Source organism: Rhinolophus ferrumequinum (genome assembly GCF_004115265.2).
Source record: "Rhinolophus ferrumequinum isolate MPI-CBG mRhiFer1 chromosome 13 unlocalized genomic scaffold, mRhiFer1_v1.p Super_scaffold_3, whole genome shotgun sequence".
Lineage (NCBI taxonomy): Eukaryota > Metazoa > Chordata > Mammalia > Chiroptera > Rhinolophidae > Rhinolophus > Rhinolophus ferrumequinum.
In genome coordinates, this window is record NW_022680356.1 from 536,333 (window position 1) to 556,562 (window position 20,230).

The window sequence follows — 20,230 nt, forward strand, 5'->3', positions numbered from 1 at the left end:
GCTGGGGGACACAACCCTTTAGAAAACAGTTTCCTGGTTTCCTTAAAAGTCAAACAGATGCCTACCATACGACCCCGCTGGTTTTCTCCCGCTATTTACCCAAGGGAAATAAAAATATATGCTTCCCCAAAAGGCTTGCATGCCAGTACTCAGAGCTGCTTTATTCACAATTAGCCAACAGTCACAAACATCCTAAGTGCCCACCAAGCCAATGGATAAACACTGTGGCACCATCATGCAACAGAGTGCCATCAGCAATAAAAATCAGTGCGTCACTGATAAACAACGTGCATGAGTATCAAAAACATCACATCAGCCGAAGAAGTCGGACACAAACGAATATACACTTTATGACTCCATTGATTTGCGGATGGAGAATAGGCAACAGTGATCTGATGATCGTCAGAACAGTGTTGCCTGTGGGAGGCGGGGTCTGATCAGAAAAGACCATGAGGGAGCTTCCGAGGTGACAGCCATTTTTCTACATCTTGATGGAAGTGGCAGTTACAGGGCTGTCTGCACTTATCAAAATTCGGAGTTGTCTACTTAAGTTCTATGCATGTACTTGTAGGTCCATTTGACCTCAGTAAAATAATCCTTCTTTGTGGGACTTCAGAGCAAACATCCTACAGAGGATGGAGTGTATTTTCTTATTGATTTTCGAACAAAGAAGTCACTGATGATCACCTCTTTGGAGAAACTCTAAGAAAACTCAGATGACGGCAGAGAGAACCATAATTTTCCTGGTGGAGCCAGGAGTTAGAAAAGTGATCCAGACACAGCACAGAGGGGCTGGCATTCACTTGCTGATCTGTTCTTGCTATAAATATTTAATGAGTGCTACCATGGGTCGGGCCCTGCCTTGGGACAGACAAAGTCCTCGTCCTAACTGAGCACATGTTCTCGAAAACAGGTAAGGCGACTAAGCAAATAAACAGGGTAATTATAGGCTGAGAAATGCAATGAGGAAGTCCCCAAGAATGCATGAGTGGGAGTCAATAAAGAGGCGCAGAGAACGGAAAATAGTTACCTAAGAATGACCAGGGAAGGCCTCTCTAAAGTGATATTTGAGTTGTCATGGGACAAAGGGCAGTTGGAAGAACACTGTAGGCAGACAAAAGAGAGTGCAAAGGTCCCGGCAGGAAGGAGGGAGATATGTCTGAGGAAATGAAACAGCGTGACTAGTGCTTAGTAAGCAGGGAGGACAATTGGGAGGGGGCAGGAAGAGCTCTGAGTGAGTCTAACATATTGGGAAGTCACTGAAAGGTTTCCAGCAGGCGGGTGACACGTTCTGACGGTCCTGTTGACAGGGGCACCCCAGCTGTGATAAAGGAGTAGTGTGGGCACAAGGCTGAAAGACCGAGACCCTCCAGGAAGCTACGCAGTGGTGCTGGCCAGAGCTGGCGGCCACACAGACCGGGAAGACGGACATACTGTAAGAGCAGGACTGGTGGAACCTGCTGATGCATCCATGTGAAAAAGGAGAAAAAGGAAGATGGCAAGTGGTGACATCCTTTGCTGAGAGGGGGAGTTTTGGGTGAAACAAGTACTGGGGAAATCAAGAGTTTCATTTTAAGACGCCTACATACCCAGTAAGTGGAAACACCATGGAGATGAGCACAGAGAGTACATGAGCCTGGAGCTCAGGAGAGAGGTCATTGTCACACAGACGGTGCTGAAGCCAGGGGCCGGGAGGAATTCTCCCAGGGGCAGGTCTGGGAGGCAACAGGCTCGGGTCTGAGACAGCCCTAAGGCGCCCCACATTCAGAGCTCTTGCCAAGAGCACAGCAGGAGCAGTGAGGTGGGGACAGGCAGGACGATGGGTCCAGGAGCCACCAGCATGTTCTCAGCATTCAGAACACTTTCTGCATACAGAAGTGCCACTCAAAACACTGGCTGAACGCAAGAAGGAAGGAAGGGCTAGGGGGTATGCGGGTCAGAACAGGCCACCCACGCGGTGCCTCTGTGGTGTGCCACTGCTCTGAGCGAAAGGCACCCTGGCTGCCTTTAGGCTCACGAGAAACTCATGCCCCTCCCTCAGTGCCTAGACGAACTTGAATAAGGGGCCTACAATAAGAGATGGTCAGAGGTGACCTCTTCTGACACACCGATAGGGCAGGGAGTCTTCTGTTTACTAAGCACTGCTCTTCTCGTCATCCTGCAGTGACCCTCTGAAGCCCCCGGGGCCCCTGATGTCGTCCCTAGCTCAGGGTGTCTTCTACACGCACGTTCCCTTCCCATCTCTCTACCTCTCCTGCAGGTGGGGTCTGACTCTCGTGTGCGGGGTTCCCACACGTACATATGCATTAAATTGGGTCATTTGCTCTCGCTAATTTGCCTCATGTCTGTTTGGTTGTTAGACCAATGGGAGAACCTGGAGGGTACAGGACACTTTCTTCCCTTCCACGGGGCTGGTACTCTGGCCAGATGTTGCAGAAAGTCACAACAGGAGGAGCCCACTGGCGTTAGCCACACAGGGACACCAATGGCATTGACTCAGAGCAATGGAAATGAAGCAGGCACATCCATTTAGATAAAAATCAAGATGACCTCGGATCATCCATGCAGCCACAACCCACGATGACTCAGTCTGCCCACAACAGCACCCGGGACCCGTGTGCCTGCTTTGCTATCAGGCCTCACTGGGGTCTTCACATCAGTGGTTCCTGACATGCCACTGCTGCCAGGAGAGCAAGGCCACAGCTGCAGTGGGGGATGTGAGTGGGCTCCCCTGTCTGGGCTGGGGGTTCTGGCTACTTCCCCAGCTGAAGCATAGCCACCCTTGGGGTGCACTCAGCCACCTGCCAGTCCCGGCCTGAGAACTCTCCCAGCCAGGACTCCTGCCAGGCTTGCCCTCACCTGGGCCCCACATCTGCGTCTGTGTCCTCCTGATGCCCAGCAGTGCCCAGCAGACTTCTGACCCCTCCCACTACTAGAGAGAAAATAAAGAAAGAAATGAACACACGACTTGACTCACCGGGAACAGTGAGCACGGACGGGGACTTTTCAGGCCGTTCGTTAACACGGCTGCTGTTTTGAACCCAGAAAATGCTGACAGGCTCGGGCGGGCCGACGGCCTGACAGGTGAGGTTGAAGGCGGTGTTCCTGGTGACATTCACGCTCTCAGGCGGCTGAGTAAAGTGAGGCAGTCCTGCAGAGAAGGAGTTAAGGGAAAGAAGGCTGCAGATCACAGGCCCCGGGGCATGGGAACCACCTACAGCAGATTTTCTTCTGTATCACCTAGTCCTAAATGCCAGTTCCCACTTCCCCAAGGCGGGGGTGGGGAAAGGCGTGGGTGGGGGAGTACAGCAAACAGAGGCTAACTCCCACCAGCCAAGCTCCAGAGGATTTTCTAGGACACACTTTCCCGCAGGGCTTGTCATGGGGATTCAGAACTGGTTTTACCAGAAGGGAGGCCTGGCCCGCTTAAAATCAGGGGTTACTCATACCCCTGGGGCAGGCTGGCAGGCTTTCAGTAATCCTTACCAAAATAAGAACAGAGTAAAAACCAAACCACGCAACAGGTCTGCCTGCTTTTGAGGACAATCTATTGTGTGGGAGACTCTGAGATGGGTGATGATGAATTTTAAATTCTGTGCACGTGTGAACTCCTTTGAAAGCACAGTGTTGTGAAAACACTGTAGGCACAGTTACTGTCCCAATCTGAAAATCTCTCCCTGTAATCCAGGATCAAGGCGGTAAGAAACAGGACTTCAGGGACGTCTCAGAGAAATCCAAACAGCTCACTTCTCTGGGGCAAGTGCCAAAATTCAACAGATGAAGGCAACAGTCCTCATGCATTTAAATTGTGTCCTGTTGGACTGGGGACTCAGATCTGGTCCCCACAGGAACGATGCGGGAGTGATAAAATGAAAATCTTTTTTCCTGCTTCAAAGTTTTGCAAAACTCCATTTGGACTTAACATGCTCTTGTCCTGGGTATTTTGCTGGGGTTCTGACAAGTAAAATGTCCTCTAAATATTTTGCCCAGATAAACAGCAAATGTAGGATGCTATCCCCCCAGCCCCTCTGCTGAGACAACCCTGAAGCACTAGCTGTCCAGCCTGGGGTGAGGAGGGTCAGGAGAAAGTAGACAAGAAAGGTGACCTGATAGTCTGCCTACAGGGGCCCCTCAGGAAGCTGAAAGCAGGGGCCCCGAAGGGTTCTCCTGGGCGGTGGGGACAGACCACTGGGGTGATTAAAATAAAGGTGCTCCCTCCTTGAAGCCTTTCTCCTTGATTCCTGCCACTGCAGAACCAGGCTTGCAAACCCAGAGACCCAGGGACCTGGGCTCACCTGACCTGGCTCACCTGGGCATCAGCTCTCATTCCCCAGTGGAGTTCAAGTCCTCCAAGGCACAGACTGCCTTCCCCTTGTCTCAATTCGCACCTCCACTGACCCCTGCCCTGTCATGTTGTGGAACTACACTGAACACCCCCCTAACAAATCCTAGGGCCCAGAAAGGAGCCCCAGACCAAGCCGCTGACCCCATCCAGGAAGACCGCTCACACCCCCAGTCTCAGCACCCACGTGTGTAAGACAGGAAAAGATGCTGAAGAACAAGCAAATTGCCACTTGACTAGGTGAGTGGTGCCTGGTGCCACTGAGAACCCGACAGTGGAACGCATTTGCTCCCTAAAACAAGGTCATCAACTTCTTAATTGTACATTACCCAAGGAGAAGGAAACCCCTAGTCTCCTAGGATAGAGCTCACGCTTTAAGAAATAAACTCATTTCATTGTTACCTAAAGTCTGAAAAGACGACCGCCTCGTGAAGTTCCAGGGCTTAGCGGTCTGCAAGGTTTGCACCCCGTGTTATAAACGGGCCTGCCAAACTCTCCTCTCTCACCCCCAGCAGTACGGCCGGCCGCCTGTGGCCTCTTACCTTGGACCTCGATGTAGATGGGCTCAGACACGATCTCTTCATCATTTACTTTCGTCTTACAGATATACGACCCGTTATCTGGACGCTGCACGCTGGTTATGCTAGAGGAAACACAGGAAGGTATTTACGGTGGCCACCCTTTGAGCTCCTACTACAGACACAGCATCCTTCAGCTTCTGTCATATGCTGTGATGGTCAATCTTATGTGTCGACGAGCTAGGCTGTGGTGCCCAGACAGGGGTCAGTCAGCACCCCACGCGTTTCTGTGCAGGTATGTTTTAGACGAGATTAGCATTTACGTCGGTGACTCTCGGTAAAGTAGGTGACCCTCCATAGCATGGGTGGGCCTCGTCCAGTCAGGTGACGGCTTGTGAGCAAAGACGGAGGTCCTCCGAGGAAGAGGGGTCCTGCCAGCAGAGCTGGCTCTGTTTCTCTGAAGAACCCTGACTAGTGCATGCTCTGTCACTTGTCTGGACGTCTGTGGTAGACTCTATATTGGGGTACTGCCCCTCGAGGCATTTTGCAAACTTGTACAGTAGTTTTGGGTGGTCACAGTAAGTAGGGGGCACCATGGCTTTTAGGGGCCGGGGGTAAATGTTCCATATCCCAAATGACCTTCTGAGACTAGAACTCAATCCCATTGTACATACACACAAAGTATGTCGCCTGGTTTTAATAGCCACATCATTTCCCAGGGCTGCCGCTACCATGAAAATGGACGTGGTCACCAGCTGGAAAATGGGTCAGTGACAGCACGGCTCCAATTGCCACGTGCATGGGGGTGGGCCAGGGTGCACCTGTCTGCGTCCCTGATGTGGCCACACCCCACATTTTCATGTTCACATTCACGTTATTTTATTATTAATCACCTTTCTTTTGTTTTTCTCCATTTACAGCTAGGACACTATATTACAAAGTATCTGATACTAAGAGTCAGCCTTGGCTGTAAGAGGTTGAGATTCCTGCTTTCCGCCTGTCCGGTGTGTACGTGACACGCGCACTTAGCCAGGGCTGGGAAGGATGAGGGAGGGGGACACTCTGAGGTGCTCACAGATGCTCTCTCACAGAGGGTGCCCCTACTGGAATGGGGAGCAGCTTGTTGATCCCAAAGCAAAAGACAACCCATCCCTCAACCTGTCAAGGGCTGAGGCTTAAGGCTTAAAAGAGACCGGGAAGCTGGCAAGCTTGCTGGGAGCCCCACAAGCAGCGGGAGGCGGCCTCCGGGGGCTAACAGCACAACACCATAGAGGCAGTGAGGCCCCCAGGCTTCCAGGAGCCACAGTTCCTTCCCTTGGGTCAAGCACACAGTTTTTAGCACAAACACTGGACAGTTTGCAGATCCCCATTAGCCTATGCTAAATAGCAGCTAAATTCCATGTCAAGAGTGGTGTCAATCAGAACTAGGGGACCAGGGTTGCTTGGTTAACATCACCTCCTTATTCCCAGGACCCAGCAGTGTGACTGTCACCTGATGTGTAACCTGAGCAGCATCCTTCTCCCCCTTTCCCGACACTGCTGTGTGGGGGCAAATTAATTCTGGAATACATCTGATGACTGAATGTTGGGCCTGGGAGGACCCGGGATCCAGGAAAGGCCAGATCTCTTCATGCTTTAGGGCAGAAGCTGAATGTCATGATGTCTAGAGGTCAGCAGGGGAAAATGGAGAGACCTCCCAGGACAAATATCTCCACGTCGGGGCTGGCCCTCCCCTGATCGTCTCCCTGGATGTCATGGTAACAGGAAGGGGCTGAAGACAGAGGAAGAGAAGCCTGTCTGGGGCGCTGGCCTGCCCGTCGGAACAACCAAAGTGGGACTGGCACACACTGGGTTCAGTAGTTCTGGAAGACTCTGTCCAGTTGGCAGGTCAGTCTACTCTTCTCTGCATTCCCGAGGGAGACAGGTCATGGCTGCTGCAGAGGGAGCCCTTCCACAGCTCAATTTACTTTACAAGAGGCGTCATTTTCAGGCAAGGCCCAGGGCTCGACAGAGCGGACAGAACCATCTGACAGACGGAAGGCGCTTGTACCTTCCAGACTGGCTGTGGCTTGGGGCCTGGGACTTTGGTGTCACAGCAGGCTTGCCACGTAGTGACTCAGGGAGCCAGGGACCAGGGACAAGGCAACAGCCACAGAGGGAGGCAGGGTAGGGAACCAGGAAGGCAGCCCCAGGGGGACGCAGAGGCCCAGGGAGCCCGAGAAGCGATGGGCACAAACAGCAGGTGAGCACATTGAGCTGCAGAAGTCACACTGCACAGGAAGTCCAGGCATACAAGCAGGTCAGGACTAGAAAAGGGGGACACAGAGGGAGCATGACCAAAACTCTGTGTTCAGCCATTCATGTCAGGAAGAGCTTAGCAGTCGTCTGGGGAGAAGGACTGTGTGCCTGCACGACAGCCAGTCCACATCCATCGTGCCTACAGCATGGGAAAATTTCAAAACTATTCTACATGTTGTTTCCAGACACAGAGCAAAGGCTCCCGTGCCGAAGGTAGGGTGGGGTGGCTACAGACAGGAGGAGTGGCGTTTCTGAGCCCCTCCTTGTCCCCAGCAGAAACAGCAGGCACGTCTCCACGCAGGCTCAACAGGAAAAGCTCTGAGCTCAGAATAGCAAGCTAGGCGTTCCAACAACTGAGGAACGGTTCCAGAAAGAACACAGAAGGGGGGCATAATTCAAGAAAAGGCCCAGAACTGGAGATTTGGGTCTTCCCTAACCAGGCCCCTAGGTGAGCAGCACAGTGGGAGCAAAAAGGAAGCATAGCAATGACTTCTAGGTGACAACAGGAAATTATTTTCATTTTGAAGTCTCTTTGCAGCCAAAGTACATCACGGTGAGGGTATGGAAAAAGATGAGGGTAAAGGGAAAAAAATCTCTGAAAGATGCAAGTCCCAGGAGGCTAGTGGAAGATGGGCTCCATACCAAGTGAAGGAGTAAAAGCTGACAAGGGGCTGAGCTCCCGGAAGCAGGAGAGTGAGGGTCCCCAGAAGGAGAGCAAAGACAGCTTAGCCAGACCCCAGGCCCAGAGGGCACCTGCCCAGAATAGAGCAAGACAGGGGACACTCCAGGGCAGGCGTCTCCAAGGAGAAAGTCAGACCTGATAATTTCGTTATTTGGAGAGGAGATGCATATTTTCCTGTAGAGTTTAGAGAAGAATGAGTGGTTGCTACTTACAAAATTAAGCAAACTAACAAGCAAGGAAACTATTAACTTCAAGAAAATAAAAGAGCTAAGAAGTAAAAGGTGATGACTGTCTACGACTTCATTCAGCTGAAAACAGCATTTATGTAGCCCCCAAAACGTGAGTCTTGTGACACTCTATTAGATTAACATATCACACTGGGGCCTGGCGCACACGTGAACACACACACACGCACACACACAGAGACACTTGTGTACATACAGACACACGTACAGAGACACACACGTGAGCACAAATGCAGACACATGCGCGTGCGCACCCATGTGTACATGCAGACACGTGGTCACATGCATATGTGCACACATGCACACAGACACACGTGCGTCACATGCATGTGCACACATGCACGTGTGCACACACACACACTCCCTCTGCAAAGACACCTGAGGAATCGGTGACCTCAGGTCCCCAATGGGAAAGAGCTGGGGGCTGAAGAGATGAAACCTTTCACCATATGTGTGTACTGCTTTAGAAAAAGCACAAAGACCCCATGAGATGCTGGTTAAATACAAACGTCTGAACCAGGGAGAACCCAAGAAACCGTGCAGATGGCTCTGGCATCCAGACAGGAAGCACCTGGCCAAGCCCAGGGCCAGCCGCTGCAAAGCCCGTCACACCAGGGCAGCCTTGGCTGGGCTGGCCTTGGGACGTCCTGCAGGGACACGCAGCGCCTCTCTGTCCCTCGGACCTGTCCCAGCTGGGCTGGACTGCTCAGAAGTGGTGCTTCAGTAAAAGCGAAGCCCTAGAGCCTCTTAAAAGAAATCAAAACAGGACAAATATTGTATGGTTCCATTTACATGAGGTCCCTAGAGTGGGGAAATTCATGGACAAAAAATGTGGAGTGGAGGCTGCTAGGGGCTGGGGGACGGGGGTGGGAGGGGTCAGTATTTCATGGGCACGGTTTCCGTTTGGGAGGACGAGAACCTTTTGGAGGTGACAGTGGTGATGGCTGCACGACAGCCTGACTGTGCTTAGGGCCCCTGAACTGGACACTCAAAAGGGCTAAAGTGGTAAATTCTATGTTATGTATATTTTACCATGGAAAGTAAAGGAAAAATGAAAACATACTTTAAAGAAATGCAAAGGCGCACTGACAAGCATCCTGTCTGTACCTGCCACGGATCAAACGGAGCCCAAGGGCCACCCGCGTGCAGGGCCTTGAACAAGTTCTCAGCCGAAAGGAAGTCTTCTGAGTATGAAGCAAGTCACCAGTATCAGCGATCTGTGACTAATGACATCTTTTCCAGCTGACATCAGGCTTGGCTTCAGAAATTATGTCCTTATTTGCTGCTTTCTCATGTATGATTCCATTTAGAGGCCACCAAATGCAGCAAGATAAAGAACACCCTACAGCAGGTGGCAGGTTCCCACAGGGCAGCTGTGGACGTACCCCTCCCTCCCCCCGGCAAATAGCGGCTGCTCAGGGCACCAGGAGCCCCCAGGGACACAAACTACTCACTTTCATCTTTACAAAGAAAGTGGACTAGGAAAGCAAAGTCCTTCCAGCCTCAGCCATGGGAACCATCAGGAGGCCCCGAGTGTATGGAAAGCAAGCCACAAACATTTCCCGTTTGCCACAAGTCCGGTCACTAGGTCTACAGGCCCCCAGCCACAGGAGCACCGGCTTCCACTCTGCTTGAGCTGCCTCCCCATCTCTAGTCCTGATGGCAGTGCCCCCGCCCAGTGCTTCACCAGATAGGGGGCGTCCCCAGCTCCCAGGAGAGCCGTCATCCCTACCCCAGCCCTGAGAGCTAATTACGTCCCACAAATGACACCCTCCTGTAGGGACTCCAGGGAGCGGTCTCGGCCACGCGGTGTCTGAGGCCAGGACACACAGATGAACTACAGTTTTGAGCTGATGTCATAAGGCAGAGGGGCTGGATACAGGTTGGGAAGCCAGGGGGATGCCAAGCCAGTGTCTTGAGTCCCGAAAAGGAGGCCTAGTGATGTAGCCTCAGCCCCACACCATCCAGGACAGGGGAGGAGGCTCAGTATTAGTCATCAGGTAGCGGCACCCCAGTGCTAGCTGACACTGAGTGTTTCTACACCTACAAACGAAAGACAACTCAACTCTTGATGGTAACAGACATCCCAGTGAAACAGGAAAACTGTGTGAATTATTAGCACAGACGCAGCTCAGGTGAGCTCTGGACCTGAAGCACTGTCTCATTTGTCCCTTCTCTGTCTACGTCCCCAACCTTGGCATTGTAAGAGTAATTGTAAATGCCTTCCCTTTATAATTTTATTTGCATTTTTCTGTTTTACCATAGCCGATTACAGTGGCATATAGCAACCATTAAAATATTTTGAGGGACCTAGATGCTGAAAACTATAAGACATTTTTGAAAGAAATTGAAGAAGACACAAAGAAATGGAAAGACATTCTGTGCTTATGGATTGGAAGAATAAACAGAGTTAAATGGCCGTATTACCCAAAGCAATATACAGATTTAATGCAATCCCCATCAAAATCCCAATGGCATTTTTTAAAGAAATAGAACAACAAATGATCAGATTTGTTTGGAACCACAAAAGACCTCGAATAGTCAAAGCAATTTTAAGAAAAAATAACAATACTGGAGGTATCACACTCCCTGACTTTAGCTTATACTACAGGGCTACAATAATCAAAACAGCATGGTATTGGCAGAAAAACAGACACATAGACCAATGGAATAGAATTGAGAAAACCACATAAATATGGACAGATAATTTTTGACAAGGAAGCTAAAAACATACAATGGAGGAAAGACATACATTACTCTTCAATATATGGTGCTGGGAGAATTGGAAAGCCACGTGCAAAAGAATGAAACTGGACTACTATCTGTCACCATGCACCAAAATTAATTCAAAATGGATCAAAGACTTAAGCATAAGACCTGACACAATAAACTGCATAGAAGAAAACATAGGTACTAAACTTATGGATCTTGGGTTCAAAGAGCATTTTATGAATTTGACTCCAAAGGCAAGGGAAGTAAAAGCTAAAATAAACGAATGGGACTATATGAAACTTAAAAGCTTCTGCACAGCAAAAGAAACCATCGACAAAATAAAGAGGCAACCAACTGAATGGGAGAAGATTTTTGCAACCAGTGCCTCCGATAAGGGGCTAATATCCAAAATATACAAGGAACTCATGCAACTCAACAACAAAAAAACAAACAACCCAATTGAAAAATGGGCAGACGACCTGAAGAGACATTTCTCCAAAGAGGACATACAAATGGCAAATAGGGTGGGGGGTGGGGGGGAGGGTGAGGGGATTGGAGGGCAGTCGGTGACCACAGGATGGCCACGGGGTTTGAAAATTAATCTGGGGAACGTAATTTGGTGGTTACCAGAGCGTAAGGGGGTTGGGGGGTGGGAGATGAGGGTAAGGGGGATCAAATACATGGTGATGGAAGGAGAACTGACTCTGGGTGGTGAACACACAATGGGATTTTTAGATGATGTAATACAGAATTGTACACCTGAAATCTATGTAATTTTACTAACAATTGTCACCCCAATAAATTAAAATAAAAAAAATAATAATAAAAAATAAAAAAATAAAAAATAAATAAAAAAAATTTTGAAGACTTTTAACATCATAACAGAATGTTATGTGATTGAAACAAGACATCCACGCATCTATGTGATAAAGTACGAATTTATTTCAAGAATATTAAGTTTATATGTGCTTGAAAGAGTTTCCTTGTGGCTGTGGGACCCTAGTTTTCTTCTCTGTGCTTTTCTGATATTTCCCTAGTGTTTTAACAAGATACACATATTACTGTTAAAATAATCCAAGAGCACACACAGGCAACAGTTTTAAGAATCGTTCACGCCTGAGCCTGAACTTCCATTACGCTCATCAGACAGCATGGGACTCGCACTTACATGCCTTGGGCTCCTCCCACAGTCCCCATCGTCCACCCTATGGTTTCAAGAAACTAAGGTTTGACTGAGACATGTGGCCCCACTGAGTGTCCCTCTCTCCATCCTGGTGCCAGGTCCTCCTCCTTCCTCCCCAAATTGATCCTTCCCGGCCAGACCTGGAACCTGAAGGAAACACAAGTGTGTTAACACTGCCTTAGCACTCACACTGGACGCTGGAGTCTCCCTCCTGCCATCCTGTGCCCAAGCACAGCAGGGGGACAGGGACTGGTCTGCCCTCCATCTCCATGTGCACACGTTCGTTCAATTAGCTGTGCATCTATCCAGTAATGGCTTGCCTGCAAACTCACGAGCAAGGCCGGCTGCTTTTATAACTGGGGGGCAGTTGCCCATGTTCTGATTGGGGAATAAAAACTCTACTCCTTGTGTTCAAAGTGATGTCACCAATGATGCTACAGCTGTCCTTTGCATAAATTACTTTGCCACATTGTTTTCATCCTTTGCAAGGGAGCAAGCACTGAGGGTCTCAGTGGGAAGAGACATTAGAGCAGTGGACGAGGGACAGAGAAGACCGTTCTGGTGATTCGATACACAGGCCTCCTGAATTACCCTTCAGCCAGGCCAGGTCCCATTTGAGGACCAAGGACGAGGCACTTACTTCAGGAGTTTAGGGGTGGGATGAGAGGAGGTGAGGGTCTGCACGATATGGGAGACAGTGCGGAACCCACATCGGGCCGAGAACGTTCAGTAGAGAGTCCACAGCCCTGCCAGTCTCCAGCAGCTCACAACCCTTTGTACGGAAGTATGAGACAGGTACAAACTGTGGGGCCTCCTTGTTTTCAGGTTCACGTAAGTTCCGCCCTTCCTTCCTACAACAGCTTATGGAGACCTGACGCAAAACGCCTTGTGTTTGTCTCTCCGAGTTCCTCTGCCTCCTGCCAGTGCCTCCTGTTTGTAGTCTGCACGTTCCCTTGAATAAACGCGGTCCCTACGGTGTCGCTAATGGCAATCCCAGCAAAACGCAGGCTGAGGGATTCCTCATAGAACTGTGTGCACCAGAGGCTTAGGACTAGTTTTTAACTGTTCCTGTTGCTGGAACCAGAGTGGACTCCCTCAGGGCCCGTGAGATGGGAGACAAGAGGACCCTGCAGGTGTGCAAATCCTGCAGGAGGATGGCCAGCTCAGCAGCTGGTGACCCCGGGCAAGTCACCCTACTCAGAGCGACTGCAGGGCCCTCATCTAAAAGACATCAACATCCTCTCTCTTGCCCCGAAATTACACAGGTATTTATAATCTGGACGAAGCCACTGTAATTTACCTTCTTGAATCACTCTACAGCCATTCTGCACCTGAACATGACTTCATTCAAGTTGCATGTTATGCCGGTGACTTAGTATTGTCCCAAATGCTCCTCAGTTCAGCCGAGTATCCATCGTTTGCAAGAATTCTGGTCACTGAGATTTGCTTTAAGGCTTAGTTTGGAGGTCAAATAAGATGTTTTTCCTTCACAGTGAATTCATGAGCGTTAAGCTACATATACGAAAATGTGTAATTTTTCTCTGAAGTTCTCAAATGGTCACCCAGGTCACCTCCTGAAACCTAAAGACATTAAGTCCAAAAGAAGATCAAACACTCCCTGGTGCGAGTCCTCTGACCCTCGAGATGCACCTGGACCTGCTAGTCATGTGGCCCAAGCCCACCTCTGCCAAGCAGGCCAGGGTCTCACGGCTCACCCTGCTCAGGACCTCAGCCCAGGGAGACAGCAGGGCTGCGCTCCCCTCTATGTGACACCTGATGACACCAATGCACCAGCTTTGTTTCCTTAAGCATTTAAATTGCCCCTGTTCATTTTAAATGGCAATTTTACTTCTTCCATCATAAGCTGTGTCTGCATAATGGTAAAGCATCTGTGTTTTGTAGTTAATGCAGAAAAAAATAGTCAAATCTCCTGAGGGGTCTCAGCCACTGGCTGAGAAAGGTCGCCCAAGAGACCAGCCCAAGTTTGAACCAACCGAAGGAAATAGGGAGGGTGTGATCTGTGCCTTGGCCTTGACCAAGCCTGTAACTTGGGGAAAAAAGGCAAGTAAAGGGCGCATAATATGGGGGTGTTGACACACCAAACTCTAACTCCAAGGTGGTCTTCTATAAAGGAAGCATGAAATGGTCCACCAAAGACATGACACAGCCCGGACTGCCCTGAGGATCATGCCAAAGGAAGTGACAGGTGACCGAGGGCTCCACGTCCAGGGCAGACTCTGCATGACTGACCTCATTCTGAGTGTGCAGCGCCCACAGGCCCACCTACTTCTAATAGCGTACATGCCAGGAGGTCCCCACACAAAAGCAGAGCCCTCCCAGCTAAAGAGGAGAGAACAGAGAATAACACGGGGTGGCGGGAAGACAGCAGCTTCCTCAGGTCTAGTTTGCTGAAGCTGGGTGCCTCCATCCCACTGACAATGGACTGTGCCAGGTACACATCCTGGCTTGGTGTGGCCTTGTCACTCCCCTAACTCAATGGCTTGCCCTGACTGAAAGAAAGCAGAACACTGTGATGGTGACTCAAGTAGCTGAAGGTCTGTCTCATTTCCCCGGACTTTAGAACTGTATCTTTCCCTACCCCTACTGATGTCGCCTGCGGCCTACATCAGTGCCTTGATCTGCAGCAGGGTGGGGGTTGCTGGGGAGAGGTTGGGGGGGCTGGTACAGGATAAATGAAAGCAATGGGAGGACTGCATTGTTTTAAAAGCTCCAGGCAGGTGCTTTAGATGTGTCCTTGTGTCCAGGAAGAACATGTCCCTGGGCAGGTTCTCGACTCAAGCCCTGGACTCAAGCAGCACTTGACATGACAGCTAGGTCAAGTGGGAGGTAGGCCCCCAGGACCCAGAGCATCTGATAAGCAACAGTTCCAGTGCAGCCAAAAGCAATTTAAAAGAGAGCCACCATACAGACTGTCACATGCATCCACACTCTGAATGGACCAGTGGGGTCACGGACGTGGAACACAAAAGGTTGTTGTTTTATTGACGAGGCTTTTACTTTCGAACCATCAACAGCCTAACGTTTAAAAAGAAAGGAAGAACACATACCTGAAGGACGCGATCACTGCTGTGAATTCATCGTCTGGATAGAAGTGAGTGACTGCATGATGTGCCCCCAGTAACTCCTTGCCATCTTTCCACCAAGAAATGTGGATGTCCTGGTATGTGTTAGGGACGCTGATGGAGCAGTTAAACTTGACGTTCTTGTGCTCAGAAAGTACTATGTGGCCGACCGTGTGATTAAATGCAAGGGGCGGTAGGCGCTTGGCCCTGGCAGAGGTCACCCTGGGAGGGGTTGCACTTCTTGTTGGTGACAGCTCCATGGAGGCCCCACGGCCGAGAAGAAAGGAAGGTGGCAGGTGGTCGGGCGGGCCTCCTGGGAATGGCAGGGTGTGCATGGTTTCTTCTCCCACCTCAGCAAGAGCTGCAAAAGAGAAGACGGAGTTTTAGCCTTTAAAACACTGGAGTTTTCTCCAAGCAGGTTCCCAACTTATGCAGCCACGACGAGGGCACAGTGGTACACCCTCAGTGTCTTCCGACCCCATGGGAGGAGTTCAACACAAACGTCTGATTCACAAGCTCCTTCAGTGTTCATTCAACACTTTCTAAAGAAGGTTTAAGAAATATAACTGCCCCCACCACCACAACCATGCGGGGGGAAGAAAGTGTCCTCTGCCCTCCAGGTTCTCCCATTGGTCTGACAACCAATAGACATGAGGCAAATTAGCGAGAGCAAATGACCCAATTTAATGCATATGTACGTGTGGGAACCCCGCACACGAGAGTCAGACCCCACCTGCAGGAGAGGAAGAGAGACGGGAAGGGAACACGCGTGTAGAAGACACCCTAAGCTAGGGACGACATCAGGGACCCCGGGGTCTTCAGAGGGTCACTGCAGGATGATGAGAAGAGCAGTGCTTAGCAAACAGAAGACGCCCTGCCCTGTCGGTGTGTCAGAAGAGGTCACCTCTGACCATCTCTTATTGTAGGCCCCTAATTCAAATTCGTCTAGGCACTCAGGGAGGGGCAGAAGTTTCTCGTGAGCCTAAAGGCAGCCAGGGTGCCTTTCGCTCAGAGCAGTGGCACACCACAGAGGCACCGCGTGGGTGGCCCGTTCTGACCCACACAACACACCTCTGTTAGAAACTATTTCTGTAACTGTGACTCATTCCAAGTCCGTCATATCCAATTGAGCAGCATAGCAGGAAGGTGGCGGCACGGACATCACTTTCTGCCAGTGGTCTTACAAATCGGGCCAGTGGTCTTGCGAAGGCTGCTACTTGTCACAAAGAGACCCATCCCTACATATGGGGTGATCAAAGTGCGCCTGTCTCCAGCCACACGATGAGTTGGTGTTTCTAGCAAAATGCTTGCCGCTGGAATGGACCTAGAAATGCTTTTTTTCATGTGGCCCACAAGCATTTCTAAAAGAACAGGCTCACAATAGTTGGACTTTTAGCTTTTTAATGGCGTTTTTGGAGCCTACAGTCTATGCTGTCATTACGTTATGTATTCAATCTTGTTGACCGCGAGCTGGGGAGACTGGCCTGGTGTTCTGCGGGTTAGTGACCAGGGGTACACCGAGGCACCCCAATCCCTACTGGAAGGCTGTGCCTGCTGTCACGCTCGAGATGTCACACCCTCGTGTGTGTGCAGGAGTAGGGTGGTCTGTGCTTGGGCCTGTGACAGATTTAGGGAATAAGAATACACCACACCCAGTTACACTCGAGTTTCAGGTCAACAGCAAATACCTTTTAGCATAAGTAGCCAGCTAAACACTGATATGGCTAATGGAGCTACAGGCAGGAAGTCTGGGGGCAGATGGGGGCACCTGACAGTGTGTTTGTCTGCCCTTGTCCTGGCCACAGCTCTGGCCAGCCAGTCCTCTCCATACAACGGCTTCCCACGCCAGGCCACTCTCCCGGCTGCTGCATTTGGGAACACCGCAGGTGGGGGACAAGAGATGTCACTAGAAGGAGCCAGCGAAAGCCCCCTGCTGGCCCTGAGCCTGAGGTGCACGGTTGTGGGGATATAGAGCCCTCTGCATGCCTGGGGGACAGCTCTGGGGGCAGCCTTGCGCTGGACTTGACCAGTCATCCGGACAGAGAGTGCGCTGAGGCTGGAGGGCTCACGTACCCGAGGACCATGCCAGGCCAGCCTGATGCCTGGTGTGGCCTGGGCTCAGCACGGGGAGGAGAAGCCCAGCCTGGGCCCCACGGTCCCCACTTGCTCTGAGTTGGGGAGCTTTGTGCCATAATGACTGGTCTGGCGTTCACCTTGTGCCTTATGCACTCTTCCTGCAGGCTTCCAAGCACCCGGGTGACCTGTGCCTCTTCCATCAGCAAAGTTACTGCGAGTCCTTCTTCCTCGCTGAGCACCACACACGGGGGAGCCGGGTTTTGACCAAAACACTATTTTTTCTTTTTCTTTAAATATATATTCCTTTCACAGAAGGCAAAAAATAGAGTGAGGAAGAAAACGGTACTTTGGTTGGGTTGTTTAACTTACTTAAAAATACTTGAACTTTGTAATTATAAAGGTAACACCAGTCTGTTGTGAAAAAGTCAAATATTTGTACAATCACAGAAAGTATGAAATGGAAACATGTTTTGTTCCAAGGTTCTGGGCCCAAAGGCAACAATCGCTTAGAAATCTTAGCTGAAGTTGCCAGCTGTTCGCTGTTCTGACTACTTCAGTTGCATGATGTCCCACCTCCTCATTTTTCCTCCTCCTAGTGGATTACTTCACCATTATTTTGGAGGGAGTGATGGCAGGATGAGACCAGACCAAAAGTGTCACAACTTTTCATTTTCATTAACCTTTCCCTGCGAACTCATCCTCAAGGTGACAAGAAGGAATGCGCTGGGCCTGTGTGACGATTGCAGTTGTGGAGACAGCGTTCAGTGTGCAAGGGGTATGAGAATTCCAACCAGAGATGCAGCAGGAACGGCCCTTTCTACAAAGCACACACGCAGAAGTGGGCTGCCTCTGGAATTCACAGGACATGGCCCCTCCTTACCCCTCCCACCTTCTCTCACAGTCATGTCCTTCTCTTGTGTGGACCCGACAGCAGCTAAAGTGGGAAGTTTAACCTGACAAGCAACCCTGGATAAGTGGCCTCCTGCTCAGGTCCAAGAGTTGCTTGCTATCCAGGTGCTCCGGCAGCTGCATTTGCGACCTCCAGGGGCCACACCTGTCCAGCCCTGGGGTGACATGATGGAGTGTCCCTAAGTGTGCCCAGGTGTCTCCAATCACTGCTCAGCCCTTCACCAGGTCGCAACGTCAGCCTCTTCAAGACGACGGTGTCTCCATCATCTGCCTCCCGTGCCCAGCACAGGGCCAGCCTGCTTCACGTAGCTTTGCCTTGTTCTTGAACAAGTTTGTCTGCAGCTGCCTTGAAGACTGCGGGGGTGGGAGGGGGTGGCATCTTCTGAGGACGGCACGGTGCATAGAATGGAATGGACACGCAGTGGACACTGAAGGAATAAAGGGGTGTGATGCGGGCAGCGTCCCGACAGGTGGGCAGGAAGGAGAGGTGGTCAACACAGGGACACTGCTGTGGCTGAGAGTGGGACCGCCTCTGAGGCTCCCCTGCCACCAGCCTCACACAGTCCAGTAGGCCAGACATTCAGGGACCTTAGTGTCTTATACTCAAAATTGGTCCATTAGGGGCCACTAATAAAGAAGCTATTTTCTATGTGATCAACTTGAGCACATACCCTGAAATCCGCAACTGTTTGCTGAGTGCTGGTGGGCATGTGCGATGGCGGGCGGGGTGGGGCGGTGCTGCTCAGAGCCCCCAGCCACTTGTACAGAGACATGACCTCTCCAACCACCTAGGTGGATGAAGACGACGGGATGCACAGGTCCCCAGAGCACTGCACAGATGCTGGCTGATGTTGTATTGCCTGCATCTGATGTGGGCCCGGCGGCCACCTGAAGTAGGAATGTCTGGACCTCGTGGGAGCAAGTGCTGTGATCACCAGGGTGGTCTGTCTCAGAAGACGCACAGGGAATGGCAGTTCTGGAGCAGGGTGACTGCCAGCCATGAACAAGAGGGTAAGTGTACTTCCGGCCTGTGATGGCCAATGAGCTCTGGGCTCCGAGGAGCCTCCCGAGGGCTGGCCGCACATCGCCTCCTAGCACGAGCACCTTAGATTCTCCGAGAGCCTCGCGTCACAGGTTGAGAAGGGCTCAGGAAGCGGCAGCTGCTGAAGTCACGGGTCCCAGGCTAGCCAGGGGAGTAGCTGTGTGAAGTGCCCCCCGGCCCTGGATGGCTGGGCTGAGCAGGGCACTGGGCACGAAGAGCCCTGTTTAATCCCTGCCCTTGGGTGTCTTATGCCCTCAGCCCGCACTACAGTCCTGGGCACCGCGTGGTGGGACAGGAGCGCCAGGCTGTGGGCCCCTCCAGAGGGGGCTGCAGGAATGGCCAGTGGCCTTGTACTTCCAGGGGCTCTGATTCCATCACGGAGCACATGTGGGCAGGAAGCAGACGGCAGCCTGGGGTGGGTGCTGCCGGTGCCCTCGGCCACCTGCCCGGGTTTGCTGTCCAGCAGCCCCTGAGCGGGGAGCATCTGGGCTTTGCAGAAAGGCCTATGGCCTCCGGAATCCTGTTTGTGCCCGTGCCCGTCCCCCCACCCCAGGAGAAAGGCCAAACTTGGACCGGTGCCCTGTCACCCTGTGTAAAGACCACTCCCCAAGGCCACCGGCTGAGGCCAGACCCAGAACAACAAAAAAAATTCTACTTCATGCAAAAGCCAAGAACTCTCCACTGATACAGAGCAGCAACAGTGCTGAACGCGAGAAAACTTAACGAAGACTTTCGACCTGCAGTCACTTGCCCTGGTTGCTCCCAAGTCGTAAACAGCCAACATGAACTTCGCTGGCCTGAACGCACTCAGCCTTTCGCAGAGGGCAGGCCTGGCAGGGGCCTTGCTGGGCAGGAGGGAACCGAGTGGTGGGCAGCGTGTGCCCAGGGTGGGTCACAGCTGCTGGTGGCGGTGGGGGAGCCAGTGAGGACCCACCGAGAGGCCTACGCAGCAAAGTTGGGGATGAAACAGAGCTGGCGTCAGACCTTCCACATGGGCCCCAGCGGGCACAGGGCCGCCAGATAAAAAATAGGATGCCCAGTTACATTTGTATTCAGAGAAACAAGGACTGCTTGTGCGGGAGGGCACCCTTAGTCAAATAAATCTGACTAAGTATCATTTCACGGCACCAACTGGAGCTG

At 51.3% G+C, this 20,230-nt stretch overlaps 1 protein-coding gene across 3 annotated transcripts in view; it reads right to left on the bottom strand.

Annotated features, from left to right (window-relative positions):
• MERTK (MER proto-oncogene, tyrosine kinase) overlaps nucleotides 1-20,230 on the bottom strand; it is an 89,140-nt gene that overhangs the window by 55,728 nt on the left and 13,182 nt on the right. For all 3 annotated transcript variants that reach the window (XM_033100906.1, XM_033100907.1, XM_033100908.1), the window contains exons 2-4: nucleotides 15,049-15,424; nucleotides 4,885-4,985; nucleotides 2,978-3,151 (exon numbers count right to left, since the gene is read on the bottom strand). In XM_033100906.1, coding sequence (XP_032956797.1) covers nucleotides 2,978-3,151; nucleotides 4,885-4,985; nucleotides 15,049-15,424 — 651 coding nt within the window. The remainder of the gene's footprint in view (nucleotides 1-2,977; nucleotides 3,152-4,884; nucleotides 4,986-15,048; nucleotides 15,425-20,230) is intronic.